We start from the raw sequence: 23350 nt of genomic DNA on the forward strand, positions 1-23350 counted from the left end.
TGGCCCGCAAATAGACCAGATTTTCAGTCCAGTTGAAGAAAATGGTTGATGACAATACTCCAACCTGTAAAACTGATCTGACAACAGCAATAAGAGACGGCTGGAGCCGGACTGATGAATTGCTTGTTGGTATTTAGGTCCATGTCTCAGAGGATTCAAGCTGTTAGAAAAGCTGGAGATGGTGCAACAAAGTTCTAATGTGCAGTGTTTTCCTCATGATTCCATATATATATATATATATATAATATTTATATTTGATAATTTTTGCCAGGGCTTGTAGCTGCAATATGTAGATGAGTCTTCACATACCTTGAAAGACTGACATCTATCCTTATACCAACTATATTTGTCCTTATTTTTCTTTGCGCAAAAAGTTTAAGGTTTGTTTCTATATTAACGCTGCCTGTTATTCTGGAAGTTAGTTAACAGCTTGAAACTAATATGTTAAGCTTCCCTAAATGATTTCATATGTTTTTAAATATATACCCATAAGGTAAGAACAAACCTGCTTGTATTTGGCTTGACAGATGTCAAGCCAAAAGGTGTGATAAATCCTAAAAGTTAAAAAAAAAAATTAAAGGCATCTGGGCTTGGCTTTGTGTCGGCTGAAGATGTTTTGCTTCTTGTCCGAGGAGTGCAGACTGGAATGTGCAGGGTTGCAAAGCTGCATCCCATTCAGTTTAAAGCTTTGCAACTTGGCACATTCCAGTCTGAACTGAGAAGGCTCCTTGGATGAGAAGCGAAACGTATTCAGCCAACAAGAAAAGAAGTCCAGTTGCCTTTTTTCCCCCCTGACTTATAGCTCTGAAAATTAAAATGATTAAAAAATCCCATCAAACTTGTAAAAACAAAAGGGATATCATCTTTGAGCATCCAACAATATTTTTTTCTACACCCTTTCTTTATTTTCAATAAACAGGGGGAAAAATCTAAGTTAAAAACAGTTTGATATCAATAAAATAAAAAATAGTACTAGTCAGCCAAATGAAATATTTGTTTTCCTGCTACAGTCTGTTTCATAAGTTCAGAAACTTGTATTTTCCTTATTTTTTTCTCAGTAAAAACAAAAAAGTAAGCCTGTTGTGCAAGACTTTATTTCTTCTGGCCTTTTATAGTTTCTTGGAAAGCTCAACAGATTCACAGAATAAATCCTCTTTTAATGAAGCTCTCGCTGGGCTTGTTCGCGGTCTTTCCACCAGGGGGCAGCGCATCGCCGGACGGGAACTGCCGCTGCGTTGAAGAAGACTCCCCTCGTCCAATCAGATCGCAGGGTTTCCTGGCGCTGACCAATCCGCGTGCGGCGCTGAATGGGCCGTTGATGGAGGATGCTTTCAGAGATGGGGGGCGGAGGAGGAGAAAGGGGGGCGCGTGCGGAGCCAACCGGGATAGTTCAGGAGTTTCTCGTAGCGTCTGAAGTTCCTCTAATTTTTTTTTTTTTTTTTTTTGAGTAGCCATGATCTCCGTGTGCTGCGTTTTGGCGCTCGGGCTGTTTTCGTCCGCGCTGGGCAGAGACCGACAGGAAGGAGACGGCTTGTCCGGAGCGAGGAGGCTGCAGGCGGAGCGGTTTGTTTCGGAGAGGACGGAGCTGTGGAGGCGCAGCGGAGGGCTGAATGAAAAGACGTGCTCGGCTCCGAGAGGAGTGGAGTCGGCGCTGCTCAATAACACCAGCACCGTAAGTGACTGCGAGCCTAATCGGATTATATTCCCTGAACGAAGGAAACAGCTGGACCCAAGTCACGTTTGAGTCTGCTGTTACTGTCCTCAACCAGCTGTCATGGAAACACATTTAAAACAATTTAAAACCTATAATAAATAACTTGTGCAGATTTCAGGACTTGGATGTGATGATTTCATGCAGTAAGTCTCAAAAGAATCATTGCTGACACAGAAGTTGTACTAATTAAAAACAAAAACTTGAAAATAATTGTTATATATTATATTTCCCGTCAGTTTTACTTGGACAGTGCTGTGCAAGTCTTTCCTCATTTATTTCTTATAAAATCAAGGGATGAGTCAGTGTTGTGTTCATAAGTAGCCAATAACTCAGCAATTAACCTAATTAAATGGGCACATTGTTACCAGCAGCAAGTTCTTTAGTTGAATATTTAAAATCATAAATGTTTTGCCTCAGTTTTTATTTACTAGACTGATGAAATTATGTTCCAGTGACAAATATCTAACAGAAAAGGCAAATATTCAAACACTGAATTAAGTGATTGATCACTGTCTTAAGTTTCTTCCCCTAAATTGCAGTAATGATCTATTTTCATGCATAAACACAGAATAATTGATCAGTTGGGAAAATATTGTCTCTTCTGGACAGCGTGGACCGCAAACCAAAGTATACAAGAAACAACAGAAGGTCCTCATAGTTGAGAACCCATAAAAAGTTTTGTTTTTGACTCCAGAGTCTGAGTTTTCAAACATCTTTTAACCGTTTTTATAAAAGCGCCATTTACTCAAAATGCACACATTGTTGTCTGTCTGTTTGTTGGCGAAGTATCTCTTGAACCACTGGATGGATTTTAATGAACCTCTCAGGAAGTAGTTACTGGATGGACATCTTCAACAGATTAAGCTTTGGAGTCAACCCAATTCAAAATGGCTGCTCTCCGATTGACCTTAGCAAATACAAAAGTTACTATAATTCAGTCAATTTTTCAGATATTAGGAAAATTATTGGTGCGGTGGTAGTCCAAAATCATCCCCATCACATTCTCTGAGGGTTACCGGATCGCATGAGATCTTTGAGATCTTTGGTTGAAAGGCAGCGGGTGACAAGCATTCCTTCAAGGAATGCCAGCTTCTTTTACTACTTCGTTGTTCTCTTCCTGTACATCAAAAAGCCCCTGCTGTTCTTGCCCCGCTCCCTCTTACATCGTGTGGAACATCATCTGCTGCTTTTCTTGGTGCTCCAACAAGCTGGCTGTGACCCAGTTACCCTTCAGCCGGTAAATACAGCTTGTTCTTTCCCTCTCTTTTTTCCTTCCTTTTTTTTTATTTTGGCCGAAGGGATAAAGAACAGGATGGAGACTGAAGAAATTAAAACAAAACAAAACGACACAACTGGCGAACTTTAATCCTGCCGGCAAAATGAATCTTACATAAACGTCCCAACCTGGGAAAAATAAGAAAAAGCAAGCATGGACTGGCTGACAAAACATGCTGTGCAGTCTGTATCGGGTCTAAAACTGCACAAAAGAAGAAGAATTACAGGCAGGAGTAGGTGGGGCCACCTGCTTATTTAGACAGTTATCTGGGAAATGGGGAATCTACGCCGCAGATCTTAATGCCGCCTCTGCCTCGTCTGATCGGCGGCTCTGATAACGGGGAGCCTAGACACTGGTTTGTTATGAAGATCAGTTCGAGCTCTGCAGAAAAACGTGGAGAATGTGTGTGAGGGGATAGGAAGGCCCCGAGGAGCTGGGAGGAGTCTGATCTCCTAAAGAGATAATTTTTAATCATTTTCATGTTGAAAAGTTAGCCCAGGTGTTTGAGCCGCAGGATTGATGTAACGTCCACCGGCTCGCACAGACAACGCCGTACTGTGGAGCTTTATGTAGCTATGGATGAAGTTATTCTTGGCTGTGAAGCTTGTTTTTGTCCTACTTTGTAATACAGTGACAAAGGTTTCCATTAAAAGATAATAATTTAAGTGTTAAAATGAGAAAATTGATCAAATAAGAAGACTAATGGGCTTAAATCATTTCAAACAATGCCGCTGTTTCATTTTGGCCATTTGGGATCTCCAGAGTCCGAAATCATTATTGCAACGCCATGCTGGAGGACTTAAATGATGGTGAAAACCCGTGATTACATTCTCCATTCAGGCTGCGTCAGTGGTCCATCAGAGCGAGATAAACCAGGCTCAGCAGAGATAAAGGAAGTGACACGAACTGATGACCTACATTCATCCAAAACAAACCAAAAAAGCCCCAACAAACAGAGCTTTCAGAGGGCTCGCAAATCCTAGTTTTGGCTAAAGTCTCGTTTAAGAATGCACCATTTCTTTTGCAGCGTAACTCCAGGATCTGCTTTGTCTATTTCCCGTGTGTCTTCCATTGGTTGGTGTGCTGTATCATTTGTCCAAACATAGGAATAAAGCTGCAGCCGTCAGTTTATGTATGAATCACTCAGCTCTTACAAGAACCTTTAAGTAAGTTTTTAATCTTTTGTAAAACAAAGGTTACCGCTAATAAAACAATCAACCAGCAATTAGAAGGAATGCTTCAATATGGATTATTTATATTTCACAAAGTAATCATTAGTTGGTGTACCTCCTGTGAAAAAGATCAAAAACTGGAGTGAAAATGAATGAAAAAAGCAGCCAAAGTCTGAAGAAATACTAAAAAAAGAAATCTTCTGTAAAAAAGAAGTAATCACTGAATAAACAACTGCACCTGATTGACTTTTGGTGTCCGCTCAGTTCAATATGGCTGCCACAGCTTATTGGTCTTAGCCAACAGAAAAATAGCTCTAACTCAAGTCAGCTTCACAGATATTGAGCTAAAAACCTGGTGTGGAAGTAGCTGACAGTCATCCCCAACACGTACTCAGAGTACTAACAGATCTCACAATATCATGGGCAAAAAACTGAAAATTGAATGTTTTTTTTTTTTTTTAACAAATGTTTGGTCAACGTGAAATTTTGATTGATACAAATGCATGTTTTGTTTACTGCAACTTCTGTATATTTTCTGCATACTCTGGATGCTTTTTAGGTGTGGAAACATTCCTCAAAAATGTAAAATGCCACCTTCTTCCAGAGGACCACTGAAATCAGCTAAACACCATGAAGGTTTTAGATTGTGCAGTTCTGTTCGTGTTGGAAGATGTTTAGGTTCAACATCGGTGTGCTAAGCAAAGTCAGCATTATTATTATTATTATTATTATTTACACTTTATGGACTAACTAACATGTCCAAAGCCTTTCATTCTTTCAAAGCGCGGCCATTGGAGGTCATGTGCTCCTGTTCTTTTATAGTTTCCTTGAATGAACAGTTTAGCGAGCGTTACTTCAAGCCTTCACACCACTCTGTTTAGTTACAGAGGCTCGGTCCTCACCACTTTGAGCATTTGATCTCTGAGTTTGACCTCTCCGTCTGAAGTTTTGTGTGTGTAAACATGGTTGAAGCAGAGGGTTAGAGCCCAGAGCAGACGGCATAAGGACCCCATTGTTGTCGTGGTCCGGACCTCTCTGAGAGCACGTCACCCACAGCGCAGGGGCGCGCTCCCACATACCGGCTGCGTGACTCCGCAGGGACGTGCGCACATGCTTGTTTTTGTGCAGCTGCAGGACGAGACCCTGCGAGAGCCAGAGTCACTGTCCGCTGTTGAAAGTTGAACGCTGGCGTTAAGAGTTTGACCTGCAGAAGAAGAGTTTGACAGCAGATCCGGCCTGTATTCGGCATGAGGTCGTGTCTGCTCTGCAAGGCCAGTTTCATCTCCTCACTAATATGTTACCCCATTGCACAGCAAGACAAATTCAGTCTTACATAATCGCCACTTAGTTTTCACTCTGACACTTAGAGTAAGGATGAGTTTTCACCCAAAGTGCAGCTCTCAGCTGCCCTGTGGGATGTTACAACTGATCAAGACAGTTGTCCAGCTGGATTTTCAGATATTTCGACGTCAGTGGGGAAAAAATGTGTAAAGTAATGATCAATTCATTAGACTTTTTGACTGTTGTGCCTGTGCTGGTCCTCACGTAATCTGAAAGATACCTTTATGCACTTTATATGGTTTATTTATTTGTTGTTTATATCTAAAGGAGGTTTTCTCTTTGCCTCTTTTTAGCGTTCTTTATCTTCCCGTTTATCCAACACCCTCACCATGGAGCTGTCTGTTCAGGCTCAGGCTAAAATTTGTTACAGACAACACAGTTTTTCAAAGATTTTTGTGTTGTTTTCAGTTTGCCTATTTAAAACTCTCTGCCCTGTCTCCACTATTACATTGTTGTTTTTTTATATTGAGCCTTAAATCATTGTTGAAATGTTTTGAAAGTAAAAGCATACCTTTTTTGTATTTATTTCCTTTTTCATTAGAATGCATTAAACTGTAAAGTATGTCGGTCTGTTCAGCTATTGTCTTGTTGTCTGGCCTAACCTTTTGTGATTTTCACAGTGATGTAGGTCACATGTGCAGATTACGTCCAAATGGCTGAGTTACTGTGGACAGTGTGGACATTCTGTCTAAGCTGGGATGTTTGCTGTATGGAACAACAGAAACACACTCAAATGTTTTGTGTGTGCATTTTCTGATCCTGCTCTGTAGTCAAAGCTGACACAATATTCAAGTGATGATTCAGACTTTTTTTGAAGTGGGTTTCTGTGGAAAGGTTATGAGCGATTAACATCTTACCTGTTGTAGATTCCTCTTTGAATGACCTCATCTTTGGAGAAATAGTTTAATTCTGATCGCATCGATGAGCTAACAGCTAGTTCCAGCAGGGCTAAGGCCAAAGTTGATTACTGCCGTCTTAAAACAACTCAAATCTCAAATTTTTCATAGCAGTTAATGTGCGTGATGTGGTATAAACCATTACACATATATTTGCATAGTATTTTAGTATTTGCTAGTGCAAGAAGCAGGAGCTACCTGTTGAGATATGCTATAACTAAACACAGAACTGGAAGTCAGAAGTTAAAGCCACAAAGGACAAGTGCCCCCTAGTGGCTGGCTGCAATACAAGTTTTAAATCCCACCCTCCATGTAAATCAATCACTTTTTTTTAACTAAAAAAATAAAAATACATCAGATTTTTTTTCAGAGTTTGATTTTTTGTTGATTCACATTTTTCTATTTTTGCAGCTGTACGTTCAAATATGCATTTAGTTTTAGTTATTTAAAGCTTAAAGAAAAGTGTCACGTTACACTGTGACTGACAGCCAGTGAGTAGGCTGGACTTTCGTAGCGATGGTGCAGCCCAACGCCCCGAGCGTGCAGATGCTGGCTCCGGTAATACAACAATGGCAGCACCTTAAAAAAAAAAAAAAAAAAAAAATATTTTGGCTTCAGTTCTGAACAACAGGAGAAGGAGACGCTTCATCCATTTTTATTGTTGATGGGCACTTCCTGTAAGTAATATCTGCTGGGTTTAACGTGTAATGCTCAAAAAAATGAGGATATAAAATTTAGGGTTCAGAGTTGTTTTTAAACATCAGTTCACTTTGGTTTTGGAATATCTCATACAGGTCTTTCATTCATCAATTTAAACTTGACTTTTCCAAGCTGAGGTCATTCAAAGTGCTATCTACGACAGGTAAGATATTAATCGTTCATAACTTAAACTAAAGAGCTGAATTAACACTTCAAACAACTTACCTTCTAAGTTTAATATCTTGCCTTGTATCTGCTTATATTTGTTTTTGACAAGCGTTTTATTGTTTCTTTGCTTCATAAAGATTTCACCTCTGATTTCTTCTCGTTGTAGTTCACGTTCAAAGTGCGAACACTGGGCTCACTGTCAGTCGCCTGGGTGGGAGATGGATCAGGGGTGAGTGTGTTCAGAGCCAGTATGACAAAGACAAACAGCTTTTGTTTTTTTGTTTTTTTAACGTCCAGCCCGTTTCCTTGCAGGTGCTGCTGGTGCTGACGACATTTCATGTGCCGGTATTCATGATGCGCGTCGGCCAGTCCAACCTGTACAGGAGGTGAGTGGAAACGGATTAGTGGCTGTTTTGATGTTTTCAGTGCTGTTTGGGGTCTGAATGCGAGCTTCTGTGTGTGTGTCAGTGAAGACCACGGAAAGACGTTCGAAGACGTGACTCACCTGATCAACCACACGTTCATCCAGACCGAGTTCGGCATCGCCATTAGCCCTGACCACTCAGGGAAGGTGAGCGCTTCAGAAAAATCCACATAAAAATGTTTTTTTTTTCTGTAAAAACTCTTATTTGGTTTTGTTTTGTTTCAGGTGATCCTGACTGGTGACGTATCAGAGATCGGTGACTTCCGACTGTTTCGCTCGCAGGACTTCGGCCTGTCCTTCGAGCCCACCGACTTGCCGTTTGTGCCTCTCATTCAGCTGCTGTACAACCCTGCGGACTGCAACACACTCCTGACCCTCAGCATCACGGTACTTTGACTAGAAGCTTGAGTTTAGAAAAGCTCCTACCTCTTAAATTGACGCCAGACAACACAAATCTTAGCTACGCATGACTGCTTAGATTTAGTGGAGCAAAGTTTATTTACTTGGATATTTTTTGTCTTTCCAGTTGAACCTGTGGCTCTCTGAGGACTTTGGCAGCACCTGGAGGAAACTCCATAAGAGTGTGTGTTTGGTCCGATGGTGAGACTCTCCTTCTACATCATTAATCAGATTTTGTTTAGCCATTAATGCAACAACACTTCAAATGGTCAAGAAGATAATTTTAACTAACATGAATTTACCCAAGTTGATTACAAATTTTAAGATCTTTCTTTGTGTCAAAGGTTTTCTAAAACAATCAGTAATTCTGAGCAGCAGATTTGAACTGCTGGTAGTCAGGAGACAACCATAAAATTCTGTCAAAAGTCAGAGAAAAATTTATTTTTACTTTTTCAGTAAAGTGCCCATTATATCAGGCTAATATTAGATCTAAAATAGTAAGTTTATATAAACATGTAAACATGCATGGGATAATTAGTTATCTTGTGCGTTTTCGTCACTGTGAGTTGTGTAATAAATCGATCCGTGTTTGTTTCCTCACAGTCTGCGTGTCCGTCTTTGCTGTACGCCGATTGTGCGTCTCGTCTGTTTGTTTGCCCTGTCACCATAGTTCAGATCACCGTCCTGACTCTGCTTTTTTTTTCCTGAGTTCACATGAGTTTGTCGTGCTGAGAGCAGCTCCACCGCAGCAGTCACTCAGGCCTAAACCCAAACTGACTGCAGAGACTGCGAGCTGGTTCTCAATCACGACTCTGTGATGACATTCTCATTCAGCCCACAGTTCTCCAACCAGCGGTGTAAAGTTTTTTATTCCCTTTGGCAGCAAATACAACGTAATCTCGGAGCACAGCTCATTCATGAAACCATGACCGTAATGGGTGATTTCTACAAATCACATTTAAGTTTAACAAGAAATGTAGTTTAGGCTTTTTTTTCCCCCATCCTCCTCACTTGAATAAGTTTCCTCTCTGGTTTGTTTTTCCAGGGGTCCAAAAAACAGCATCTACTTTACAACCAACAACAATGGCTCATGCAGTAAGAGAGGATGATCTAATCACACACGTTACCATGTCATTTAAATTTAGTCGTAAAACCGTCCCTTTTTGTTTGTCAGATGACAAAGGATCGTTACAATTAAAGAGGACAGACGACTACGGCAGAAGTTTCAAGACCATCGCCACCAAAGTTTACTCCTTTGTTCTGGGAGGAAAATTCGTGTTTGCCTCCATCATGACAGGAACGGTATGTATGTGTGTCTGCTTGTGTACTTTTTAAACTTTTACTGCCTCCAAGCTGATGTTTTAAATTATGGGGCTTCGAATATTTGTTTGTTGTTTTTTCTTATTATTCTCACATACTGTTTCCATCCACTCATCACGGACATGAATGTCATTAAAATGTGGCTTTTAATGGTTTGTTTGAACTGTGTTTTTCACCAGTATGGATTGGATATACAAGCGTATCATTTCAATGATTTAAAAAAAGAAGAAATGGGCGCACAAGTCTGAATTTATTGTGGATTTTCTCTAATCCCCATAAGATCAGAAATATACATACTGTGTCAAATAGAAATATATATATACACACACATCTTAAGTAATATTTGGTTAAATGTCCCTTTGCGAATTGCACCTTGATCAGATGCTTTTTGCATTCATCAACAAGCTTTTTGTATAAGTCTGGGTGAATATTTGACCACTCTTCTTGGCAGAGTTAGTAGAGTTTATTTAAATTGGTTGGTTTTCTGGCACAGACTTGGCTTTTAGGCACAGTCCACCAGTTTTTAACACGTTTGACGTCAGGACTTTGGGAAGATCGTTCCAGAAGCCTAATGTTTACTTTCTTTATCTATTCAGAAACCTGTTTTGCTGTGTGATTGAGGTCATCGTCATGTTAGAACACCCGATTATGTCCAGATTTCAGCTGTCAAGCTGTTGACTTACAGTGAAGGTGAAGGACTGGACCAAAAACATGCATGTTTTCCTCCTGTTTTGGATCTTCACTGAGGGTTTTGGACTGAGTATTAGGCACGGCGAGGCAGCTATATTTGTACACCACATTTTGGCAACAGGGCAACTCAAAGTGCTTCGCATAAACAATTGAAAACATTTTGACAAAGTGCAAAAGAACAATAAAAGCATATAGAAGGATAAAAATGTGAAATTACAGATGCTTAAAGAAAGAACATTTCATAAAATTAAAAATTAAAAGCATGCTCTGGTTAAGAACTGGAATAAAAGATAAAGAAATAGTTTTTTGCTGTAATCAAAGGCCACAGTGAACAGGGCGGTCTTTAACCTCATTTTGAAGGAACTCACAGTCGGAGTTTCAGGGAGTTTGTTTCGCATATTTCGTGCATAAAAGCCAAATGCAGCTTCTGCATGTTTGGTTCTGACTCTGGGGAGCAGAGAGCGGATTTGATCCAGATGACCTCGGAGGTCTCGATGCTTCTTAGTGCAGCAGCGGATCAGAGATGTATTTTGGACCCAGAACATTTAGTGCTTTGGAGACCAGCAACAAGATTTTGAAGTCAATTCTCTGAGCAACAGGAAGTCAGTGCAAAGACCTCAGATTAGTCAGTTCAATAAGTGTTGTGAAACAAATCCTTTTTATCGCTGGCAAAGAGAAACTAGCAGGTGCAGTCAGTCGTGATCACTAACCTCCTGTGTATTTTAGGAACTTGTACTTACTGATATCTGACGTTAGTGTGCAATATCATCTGCATGTGATCAATATTGTCTGATAATTGCTTTAAACTGAGATGTTAGCAATGAGGTCAGATTTGGCCTGGTGGTGGCTAATTTCAGGGATCTAACTGAGAGAGTATCAACCCGGTAAAATAAACAGTTTTTCCTGAAATTGTTTTCAAAGGTAACTATAAATTCCTTTTTTAAATGGATTTTTTCCCCCCTCAAGTGACTCAATTTTTTGCCATCACAATTAAAGTCGAATCAGTTTTTCAATTCTACAACAAAAGATGCTGGAAGGTCATATGTCTGTGTTGCCATTGGCTGTTGTTCAAGGTTTTGGGAAATATCGGCGTACACTGAATTAGGAACAAGTTGTCAGAGAGGTGTGGTTTTAATATTTATCCTTCAAAAATAGCCTTGTACTTGTAAAAGTTTAGTACCAATTCATCTTCTGTGTAGCGGAGACATTTATCTACTGTATCTGTGCTGTCTTGCATGTATGGAGCCTCCGTATATCTCCTCTAAGATATTAGTGGTATTTAGACCTCCAGTCTCCAGAACGGAGTCATGTCAACAAACACCACAGATATGAACACACACACTGATGTAGGCTGACCTAGATCGAAGTAAAAAAAAAAAAGATGTTAGAGCTGTTTGTTCTTACTTTCATTCCTCGTGTTTTTGTGGTTAAATCTGAGCAATTTTTGTATTAATAACTAAGTAAAGACCACACTTTTTTGGTTTCATTTCACTATTTATTTATTTTTTTGTTATTTACCGAACAGAAGGGGCTTGTCTGGATTCCTCAGACCCAGACTGCTTTCCCTTTCAGGCTCAAGGACTAAAACTGCACAGGAGTGTTTTGAACTCATTGGACTAAAACAAACTCCATCTCTGAGAAAAAGAGAAAGAGAGAGAGACTCTGGGTTGGATACAGAAACTTTTTGAGTTGTCCAAGAGGGACATTTCCCTTCTTCAGACTAGCACATGTACTGTAAATACATCTGTTTTTAAATCCACATAGAAAATCCACATTAAAAAAATACCAAATAATGTTTATCAGTGAAAATATTTTCTCTAGGAGCCTAAATTTGAACCACATAAAGAGACACACCACCATAAAATATGAATAATTTTCACAAAAGAAATTAAATAAGGGAAAATCTATAATGAACAATATATGGAATAACAACACAAAGAGTGTGAATACAGTATAAAGAACCTATAAAAGAAAAATCTAATATGGCACCATTCTATGTGGCACCATTAGGCAGCAGAATCCAGAGTCTGATACAAGCAAGGGATGAATCTGAGAACACACGCTCTGCATCTTATCATCCCCAGGGGAAAAAAAAACTTAATTTGTTGTTTTATTACCTGCTTTTATTCTGACTGTTTGTTTTGCTCTTCAGTCCCAAAATAAATTCAGTTACTGTATAAAAGCTTTTGCAATCATGACCTGTGAAAAGTGGAGTCAATTGGCTGCACACTGTCTGTTTTCACAGCTGTTTTCCCTCCTTCATATTTGACTCAGGGAGGCAGAGGCAGCTATTAGTGACCACCTGATGATACACATACAAAGCATTTTACAAAAAAGCAGATGAGTTAAATTTGTTTAGTGACCCATAAACATGGCATTTGGGCAATTCCTGAATGTTATTTCATACAATAAGCCCTATTAATAGCGTTTGATTTCCTTTTCATTTCATAGAACCTTGCTGTGTGTTCTTCAGTGGTTGGAATGAAGCATGTATGGTTCGTCATGCTGTATTTAAATGCGTTTGTTCGTGTTTGTGTGTGTTTGGGTCAGGGTACGGAGCGCGTGATCCATGTCTCAGTGGACAGAGGCGATCACTGGAACATGGCCCAGCTTCCTTCTGTCACCCACCAGCAGTTTTACTCCATCCTCTCAGCCAATCAGGACATGATCTTCATGCACGTGGACGACCCTGGAGGTCAGCAGTGGTGAAGCAGCTTTAGCGATGACCGAGGTGGACTCTGATATTGTCTAAAGCGTTGGGAAACTTTAATAATTTTGATGATGGATGGCTCTGATAACACTAAAAAAACAAATCTTGTAAAACTGCGAGACTGAAGTTGCCAAGAATTTCTCTGTGAGGATGAAGCATGCTGTCTCGGTGTTCTGTCCAAACCCTTACTCTATGTGTGTGTGGAGCAGACTCTGGTGTTGGAGCCATCTACGTGTCAGATGACAGAGGAACTGTGTTCTCCAAGTCTCTGGAGCGCCATCTTTACACAACCACAGGGAGCGACACGGACTTCACAGCCATTGCTTCTCTCAGGGGCGTCTACATGACCAGCATACTCACAGAGGGTGAGTGAGCAGACTGTTGAATATGTAGCTACTGTAATTCTTTTGTCATCTACAGTGTCAGTACATTGTATTTTGCCTTAGCCATGCTTGGCTGAGGCAAATCTGTTAAATTTGAGCCATGCTGCAGACCTCCTTTAACAGAAATGCAAACATTTAAAGGTGCGGTTGGAATTTCAAGTAATCATTTAATTTTAAGTGTTTTTACCAGTTATAAATAACACAAAATGTTTCTTTTTTTATTAAAATGTAGTTGCCAGCGTTTATTTTTTTCTATATTTGTTTTGTTATATTTTTCTGCAGTCTGGAACCCACCCCCGCCCCACAAACACACACACACACACACACGCACACAATGTAATTAATCTGATAGTAAAAACCTACAATCAACAAACTCTTTAAAGATTAATAATGAATTTAATGTAACTTGTATTTTGGAAAACTAAATGTGCTTCAAGGAATTACATAAACAGATATCAGATATGTCCCAGTCTTCTTCTTAGTGGCGTCTGAATACAACAGTATCTTAACAGAAGAGATAAGCTGTCTTTATACTTGTAAGACTAGACAGATAGATAAATGTGTGTGTGTGTGTGTCAATTGTGTAATTTAAAACTCACAGAGTATAAGGATTTATAGATTACAAGCACAACACTACATAAAAGGACGAATTAGAGACATATTTTTCTTGTCGGCCACAGAATTGATTTAAATTTACCCCAAAATTATGACAAATTCACAATCATCGTTTACTATCAAGATGTCCCTAAAAGCAGGTCTTAGGTGATGACCAGAATTGTTTTTTTCGATCCTCGAGTCTCCAAAGTTAGTTTTACCTTCACCTCTCCAAGCCACAGAATATATTAAGCTCCTTGTATTCTTTAATGACTACAATAAAAGCAGCTGTTTATCAAATAGAATAAAGTTTTCATCCTTTTGTAAGGTTTTATATCTTAAACAGGATATTAAATGAAAGCAAAGGTTTCAGATATTAAATTCAGTAAAACCTTTACATATTTAGTTGCTCGCTTGACAAGTCACGTCAATAGGTATAGCTGTGCGTAGTGACATACCTGATGACCGATGCGGTACTACACTGGCAGTACCATGTGACTAACTGTACAAAAGACTGGCTCTTTGAAAGGAACGAATCTGCAAGATCCCTTTAAAAAGCCATAAGTCCCATCTTTAGTCTGCAGTTCATGTGCTACACATCCAAAGTATCTGTAGTTATATTATTAGTATTTAATGTGGATGGTATGTGTTCTTTCTGCAGACGGCGAGGTGGAAACGGTGATCACTTACGACCAAGGAGCGAAGTGGCAGCCGCTGCGGAGACCAGAGAACAGCCCCTGTAACACTGAGACCTCCACAAACAGACCAAACAGAGTGAGACACGCAGCTGTTAACGTTTCTTCACTTTTTTAACATTCATGTGCTTCATATCGTTACATAAATAAGTCAACATTTTTTCAGTATGAGCTTCTCATACTCATACTTCTCTTCCTGCTGTTTTTGTGGTTACAGTGCAGACTTCACATCCACGCTTCCTACAGCACCACCATAAAGATGAACGTCCCCATGCTGCCTCTCTCCCAGCCCAACGCCGTGGGTCTGATCCTGGCTCACGGTAAAAACAAACACCAACACACTAAGGCCTGAATTCAACAAAATATTGTGAAGCTTTTTCTGGCACTAATCATAATTTTGTGTGAACGTCTAATTCATAAAGCCCTCACAGAGATGATGTGTATCTCAAACTGTGCTGCCAGCCAAACAGCGTCTCTCTGTGCTGGGGCACTTTGCCCACATTTAAATGACGTATTCTGCATTCATTTACAGGAAAACCCATATTTATGTAGATTACTGTTGGGGCTAAAAGTGCCCAATTTTCAAGACTCATAGTCGGCATGAAATATTTACCGTCTCCTGAGAGCTGGTGGTGTTTGTGTCTGACGAGAAGAGACAGGAATAGGAGCAATCTGCTGCAACGCTGCCTTCACAAGAAAGAGGGCTGACATTTCAGGAAAAGTATAATTCTTCCTCTGAACATGAAACACGGTTGCGTCTGAAAAGAAATAGTCGAAAAAGTCTGTAAAACGGGAATGTGGTGAGAGTCCCAGTCCTTAAAATGCATTTTTAATTCATGAAGTGAAAATAAAAGAATACAGTGATGGTCAAAGGAACACAAAATGTCACTTATTGGTTTAGAGAGGCCATCCTGAACGTGCTTCCTCCCTGATAAAATGAGATGCTGTTCGTGGAGTTATACTTCATTGGAGACCTGAAGCTCGCTGTGAGAAAACCTTTTGTGCCTGCTGTGTTTGTATCAGATGCTCGTATTTAGATTGTGCAGTGAGAACAACGGAGCTCTGAAGCTTAAAGTGTGCAAATTCCATACACCTGCTGAACTTGACAGGGATGTTTGTGCCAAAATGTAAAAGCGCTATTCGCTTTGAGAACAGAATGCTAAGACAGAGAAGACAGCGAGTGTAAATGACGCACAGAAGTAGAGCAAAAAGCAGGTGCTGCACATTCTTTGTGAATCCAAGCTTAGTCCATTCAATGCAAGCATTCTGCTGACTGATTATTGGCCCTTCTTTTTCCTTCAGGCAGTGTTGGAGACGCCGACTCAGCTCTCTTACCTGACATCTACGTGTCTGATGATGGCGGCTACTCGTGGCTGCGGGCCCTCAGGGGCCCCCATCACTACGCTATCCTAGACTCTGGAGGACTGCTGGTTGCTGTGGAGCACACCAGCTCACCGGTCAACCAGATCAAGTGAGAGTGACTGACTCTGGTTAATCATCTTTCGAATGATGGATATAAATTCTGTTGTGACTGTGTTATTTGATGGTCTTTCTCTTGTGTACTCTCCTCAGGTTCTCCACAGATGAAGGGCAGTGCTGGCATACGTATAACTTCACGAGCGACCCGCTTCACTTCAGTGGCATGGACAGTGAGCCTGGCTCTCGCTCTATGAACGTCAGCGTGTGGGGCTACAGGAGCGACATCAGTAACTGGATGGTGATCACTATAGACTTCAAGAAGCTCCTCAGCAGAGACTGTGAGTACGGTGGAGAAGATCACCGTTTTATCAAACGGTGCAAGAGTTTGAACTTGGGGCTCGCATGTTTCTACAGGTAGTGAAGGAGACTATGTGGAGTGGCTAGCTCACTCTGCGGACTCCGTTAATGATGGCTGTGTTCTGGGCTATAAAGAGTCTTTCTTACGCCTGAGGAAAGATTCTGTCTGCTGGAAAGGAAGGGACTTTGAAGTCACCAAGAAGCTGTCCCCGTGTCCATGCACTGTGGCTGATTATCACTGGTTTGTTCTCGTTCATTACATCTCAAATTTATATTAGAAACAGGACTGAAGAACTCCTCTGTTCAGTACACTTTAAAAGAAAAGTGCTTCTGACCTTTGTTTGTCTTGCAGTGACTTTGGGTATTATCGCCCAGAGAACAGCTCAGAGTGTGTGGAGCAGGAGGACTTGGTGGGCCGGGCTCTGGAGTTCTGTTTAAATGGGACCACTGAACTGCTGCAGACCAGCGGGTGAGGACGTTGGACATTTTTGCTCTTTTGAAAAGACGCTTACTCGCCGGAATAAATCGCAAAAAACATACATAAAAAGCATTCAAAAGTGTTGTGCTGCTTAAAGAAATTAAAGTGTGGCTCTTCATTCGTTTACAAGTGTTCTGGATATAAAAGATAATCACACAAAATGTAACTAAGATAATATTTTTTGGAATAATTAAGGACGGATATAGAAGCCCTTCATTTCTGTAACTTTGACAAATCTCATCACGAGTAACCTGCCTGAATTGAAATTTTATGACAAGTTTTATTTTACTACCGTTAATAAAAAATTCTTGTCACTTCAAATGGATTATCAAGCATTAATATGGTTTGGAGTTAAAATATGAACCATATAACACATAACAATGAGATCAAAATACATATTTTTCCTATAACTGTGGACACGTGTCTCTGATATAAAAAAAAAAAACATTCCACATCTACATTGTATTTTTATTAAAGTAACAACAAGAAAAATGCAAAGTTGGTTTAACCTTTTTACTGAAGCCTGACAGTTTAGCTCTTGTTTTTTTATTTTATTTTTTATTTCTTCAACTAATGGCACAATTTCCTTAGCATTTGAATTGTCCTGTGTCCTTTTCGGGTGTTTGTTAGTTTGCTTTCTGTGTTTGACTTTTCTTTCATTTCAGCTACCGGAAGATTCCTGGAAACAAATGCGAAGGAGGTTTTCATCCGGAAAGGAAGGAGACCGACCTGAGGAGGCTGTGCACCAGCAACGCACTTTATCCCAATTCTCTGGTCAGTCCTGCTCATTTGACAAGACGGGAAAAACAAACACGCAGCAATTCATAATCTGTTGGCAAATATAGTGCAGCTAAACAAATGCAACCGTGGGACAAATAAAGTGCACGCACTTTTAATTCTGGGGTTTTACATGTCAGGGCGATATAAAAATGATCTGAATTTTACCAGGATATAAACTTACTGAAATCTAACACACACAACAGATTGCAACATGTCATTATTTATTAAACCAAAATGGAAAAGCTGGGGGTGACAAAAAAGGATGTGATCTGATTAAGGTGATGAGATGAAGAGATAAAAGAATTTTATTTCTGTTTGTTTGCAGTTGTAGTTTATGGGCCGATCAAGCATCATCATTGTTTCTGCCAAGCTTGCCTAATGCACAGATTATAAACTCATCTGGACTCATCTCCCCGCAGCCTGATTAAACCGTCTTTCAGCAGAATAATCTCAGATGATTTATCTGTTCATGTAATAATAACTCGTGCTGTACGTCTTGGCTGTAAATGTTGTTGCAGTTGAAAAATCCTCACGCTTTGATCCATTTGTCTTTGAGAACAGCAGACTGAAAACAGCTCGCCAAACACTGCCGTCATAGTGATGGTCGTCATAGCGATCCTTCTGATGAGCGCGGTCGCAGGCGTTTGGCTGGTGAAGAAATATGTCTGTGGAGGACGGTCAGTTTTCCCTTTTTCTTATCTTACACCCACACTCTAACATTCCTTTTTTCCCCCCTCTCTAACAGACCGTTTCTGTTTTCCTTCAGGTTCCTTGTGCACAGATACTCCGTCATGAGGGAACACGTGGAAGCGAACAAAATCGAAGGAGTAGACGATGTCGACACGAACTACATGGAGACGGAAAAGGCTCAGTTCAACGAAGACTCGGATCAGGTGTGAAACTGTGATATTTGCTCCAAGTGAACGTAATGTTTTCTTAAATCTTTAAACTCATTTATCCTGTTTGTGTTTCATTACAGGACCTTTTAGTATAAGACTCTCCCCCACACACACTTTTAAGGCTTTCATGACGCCTGGGCATTCCTGTTTGTTCCCACATGGTCGGCTTCCCACTTCTCGCTCTCCCCCCGGTGGCCGGAGGACTCTGCAGCAGCGGGTTTTACAGTTATAGCTTCTGTAAAGTGGTGGGAAATGGCACCGAACAAAGAAAGGCCTCTGAGATCCCTGGAGACATTTAGCTACTTCTGTCACAGAGTTCTGTAAGGAACCATTGAGTGTGAATTTGTGCTCCGTTTTGTTTTCTTACATGCTGATTTAAAAAGGGATAGCCTTGCACTGCAGAAGCAACACAGATGCTACAACTTGGATATTTTTAGGGCTATCAGAAGGTTTTAAGGAACAGCTGTGCAACATATGATCAGTATTGTTCTTTCAGAGTTGTAGCCTGCTGTCGTTTCATCCTTTTTTATACTTTGTAAATATAAAAACACACCAGATGCATTGGTGTTGGAGGGCCATTTAATGTACATTTGATCAGCTTCATAAGTCACTAAAACAAGCCCGTTTTAAATATAACTAATTTTTCAGGAGTTTTTTAATAGTTACATATTTAATGTGTCTTGTGTCTTGTCTTTTTACCATAAAATCAAGTAAATACTGACCAGAATTTTGTATAAAGTAGTTAAAAACAAATTGCTCAGTAAGCTCCAATTGCAGATTCAAGACATACATCATCTCCTTTTAAACAATAAATTAACAATAAAATGTTAACCAAATTCCTTTGAATCACTCAGTATTACTCTTCATGACAGGTTTGATTTGATCCCTTTTTTTTATATTTGTACCTACTTTAAATTGACAATCAAGTTCAACATTAAATTCACTGTAACCAAACTATTAAAATAAATACAAAGATTTAATACAAAGCTGTTAAAAGATGAAAATGCTCCTGGCTCGTTTACGAGAACATGTATTTATTATTAGCAGCAGTAAAAAGTGTCCGAGTAAAGTGAATTTATAAAACAAAATGATTTAATTAAAAAACAAATCAAACACGGTACCTCCCGAGAACCGTCACAATTATTCAGTTACACTTTATAACAAATTGTTATAAAATAATAACGATTTTTCTACTTCTAATAGCTTCATGCCACTGTTAGTAAAAAAAGCCTTTGTATAGTTTAATGAAGCAGAAGAACCACTTGTTATTAATGAGCACAAGAGAACATACATTTCTGTTTGAAGCTGCAGCTGCAACTTCTGGCCAAATTAGGTGAATTGTGTGGAGTGTTAGGTCTGTAGATCTATGTAAAAAAACAACAAAAACATTTCTTTTTTATTCAGCTGTTTCATATAAAGTTTAAAGTCAGTTAAAGTGATATTGCAGCTTTTGAACATGACAGCCAAGAACAATAACAAAAGTCATCAAAGCAATAGTTCAGATGTTTTCAACTGGAATGATGTGGAAAAGTTATAAGTAATAAATAACTTACATGTTGTAGATAGCTCTTTGATAGACCTCAGTGTGGAGAACTGACGAGCTCATGGCTAATCTGAGTGGGATTAAGAGCAAAGTGGTGCCTCCAATCTGAAACGTTTCCTATCTGTTTATTAAATGACTGTTTAATGAATCTTTGCGTTACTTCCAGTTTCACATTACGTGGTCATTCACACAGAACTCTGGTTATTTGAAAGAGCAAACGGCAGCAAGCAGCTAGCTGTAGCACTTCAGACGCACTTCCAGCAGGAATATCTTAAAATTTCTGCGAGAATAGCCACGTGATGCAAAATTAACGATTTAAAAGTTTATAAAGTAGCGTCTGCATGAACCTCTTTGAAATTTATGAGATTTGAGATGCTTTAGGACGGCAACAATCCACTTCGGTGTTTTAGCCCAAGTCAAATCAAGCTTATCAAGCTGGTTAAAATAATTTATTTTCTCCAAACGGAGGCGATTCGAAGAGCTATCTGCAACAAGTAAGATATTTAGTGTTCACGCATTTTCCACGGAACCCTACTTTAATAGATCTGAATATTCCCTTAAAAAGTTTTTTTCTATTCTCATATGGTGACACTCAGAGCTTCGGTGTGTTCGACGTTGGCATTTTATTTTATGTTTTCTGTGATTAGATAAAATGTATGTGATGTAACGCAGCTTAACACAGCCAATTTCTTCTGCTCTCCTGTGTGTGTGTGTGTGTGTGTGTGTGGTGAAAATGAAAGACTTGAATTGTTGCCAAAGCACTTTTACTGTTTTCCAGATTTTTAAGATGAAGTCGCAAAGGGAAAACCTTAGCTTAGCAGTATTAGAGCATCAAGGTTGATACTAACACGAACCCTTTACTTGAACTGATACTTTTGCCTAACAGGATGCACCAGCATCATCCTCTGGTTCTGTCAGTGATTTTTATAATGTTTTTTTTCTTTTTTACTAACATGTCCCACATACCAACATGTATCCTTCTAATGATTTTAATGCAGGTAAGAACATAGTCATCAAAAAAGTCTTTACTTGTGTTCAAGAGCAATACATACATTTGTAGAAAACCCTTAATCTTCTTAACAAATTAATTAATAATGTATCAAGTTAATATAATTTACAAACACAAACTAATTGGCTGAGTTTTGCATTTTTTCCACTATATTTCCTTACATGAAATGTTTGCTGTTGCATTTAGTTCAGACCTGGAGATGTTTGACGAACACGCGGGGCTGATAGTCGACGCTCGTACCCTCCAGCAGAGGCAATAATATCCCAGTGAATAAGCTACTGTACTAAGCAGGCACAATGCTGAGTGGTTTTCTCAGAGACTGTTGGGTGGCTTTTTGTCAGAAATGAAAGCAGATGTTTTGTGCTCGATGCTTCCTGATTTCCTCGACTGTCAGAGAGAGCAGACCCAGCCGTTTACTGGATTCAATGACTTGTTTTTGCACTGTATCTACAGATCTGTGAAAGTGTTGCATTTGTTGACGTTCTTGTACAACTGCATTCTGTTAAAAGGAGATAGGGCCATAAGTTTGGGCTTTTTCCCCCCTGCATCTTGTTTCTCTGATGTCAGAGATACGTGTCTCTGAATGAATCTGCTCTGCAGCACAGATGTTTTGTAACAATGTTTGCATTTACAGGATGAAATACAGTAACACCATCTCTTTTACGCAGAAGTCTCCTTGTGTTTTTTTTTATTCTTTCTCATAGTTTTGTAATGCACATTTAGTGACACAGAACAGAGCTGCTCTTCATTTTAATGTAACGTCTGAAGTCTGAAGCCCAAGAAAACTATCAGCCTATCGTGAAATTATGATAACGTCTAGTCTGTCACAGTTTACATTTTTAATTAGCTATTGCTGCACAAACCACAGGTGGATCTGAACTGTTTCAATAAAACTCAGAAATACAGTTCATTTTTTCATGGACCGAATAATTTAAAAATGTTATGATGATGAGAGCGAGCAGGTCAAGATATAGAATATCAGCAAACCGAATAAACGACACTAAAACAATCTTTTCTGATTCAATATCAACATTAATCTTAATGTATCCAGATTACACTGAGCAAAACAAGATGCAACCAAAGAGCTTTAGTCTAAATAAAATCTAAGATCTGGGACAAAAAAAATGCACCTCCTACTAGATTTTATGAAAAATTGGTTGCTGGATATAGATATAGATACTGCTGCACACACCTGAAGATGAAGGTGAAAATACAGAATAGTTACATAAAACGGCAACGCTGTTTCAGTCTTGTACAAAGAAATATGAATATTTACAACCCATTATGGCTCAGCATTGCACAGAGTATTGGTATTAGTAAGAGAGGATGGGTAACTCGTGTGAGCAGGGGCCTTGTAGGTGGGCCCATTGTTCTCCCTAAAAGAACTAAGTTTTAACTAAGCTTTTATTAAAACCTTTGTGTTCCTCGGATGAAAGACACAAGGTCTGGAACACTTGATATTCTAAGCTTTTTGGGATCCATGTAGGGTTTCCACAGAATTATTTCTCTTTGACTGCTCAGAGCCAAACAATAGCCTAAATAGAGCAAAGAGGTCTCTTATTCAATGCTACGGGTGTTACAAAAATCATTGTCATCATTTTGTTTGGCAGTTGAGCAGATTATTCCCAGTTAGAAGTCCAGCCAGTGTACTTACAGTTTTCCTTGTCAGAGCAACAAGAGCTTCCCTAAACCTGGGGTTTGGGCCTTTAATCAGTTCCCGTGGCTGTCTGCAGTCCTTCAGCTCCCTCCAGCGGCTCGAGTGTTGCTGTCTAATCCACGTCTGAATGTGGACTGCTGTTGAAATACTTGGAACTGGTCCTTCCAAGTGGACCTGGCTACCAGCTTTTGCAAGGTTGTCAGCTCATTCCTTACCATTAATACCAGTATATCCTGGTACCCATTTAACAGTAAGACTGTTATTGCTCCTCAGTTCAGCACACTCCCAAAGCAGCGATGATGTGAAGTGTGGCCTTTGGGGAGCTCTAACAGCAATTGTTGTAACCTTTATTTAACCAGGTATGTCTCATTGAAATTAAAAATCTATTTTCCAAGAGAGACCTGACCGAGACTGGCAGCAGCATACAGGAAATTACAAAACAAAACTACAATTGCACAGAGTAATGTCATTTAGTGAAATTATAGCACTGGTTTGACTTAAAAACTATAAGACATCTGTACCAAACTAAGCAGAAACTCAACAAAAACCTGCCATAAATCATTAGATTTTAAGCAACGTAGTCTTCACAGTAAAATGTTCATTCAATAAAAGCAATAATGCTATTTTAGGGCCCCTTAAAACTCAGGGTCCATTGCTATTTCCCAGGTATACCCTTGGGAAAAAACCCGGCCTTGAGTATTTGTGCTTGAACTGGAACAAAGTGAGT

General features: G+C 39.6%; 1 protein-coding gene across 1 annotated transcript; it reads left to right on the forward strand.

Moving 5' to 3' along the window:
• The first annotated feature begins 1181 nt into the window (after window positions 1-1181).
• On the forward strand, window positions 1182-21629 carry LOC108246871 (sortilin). The gene is made up of 20 exons (XM_017434625.2): window positions 1182-1672; window positions 7433-7495; window positions 7579-7652; window positions 7735-7837; window positions 7916-8077; window positions 8217-8290; window positions 9135-9184; window positions 9264-9391; window positions 12650-12794; window positions 13019-13174; window positions 14448-14560; window positions 14699-14801; window positions 15784-15952; window positions 16054-16238; window positions 16315-16498; window positions 16610-16726; window positions 17401-17509; window positions 18077-18192; window positions 18282-18408; window positions 18495-21629. The coding sequence occupies exons 1-20, from the start codon at window positions 1454-1456 to the stop codon at window positions 18507-18509; spliced, it is 2412 nt and encodes an 803-aa protein (XP_017290114.1). The 5' UTR covers window positions 1182-1453; the 3' UTR covers window positions 18510-21629.
• The last annotated feature ends 1721 nt before the right edge of the window (window positions 21630-23350 follow it).

The sequence above is a fragment of the Kryptolebias marmoratus genome, linkage group LG4 (assembly GCF_001649575.2).
Source record: "Kryptolebias marmoratus isolate JLee-2015 linkage group LG4, ASM164957v2, whole genome shotgun sequence".
Taxonomy (NCBI): Eukaryota; Metazoa; Chordata; class Actinopteri; order Cyprinodontiformes; family Rivulidae; genus Kryptolebias; species Kryptolebias marmoratus.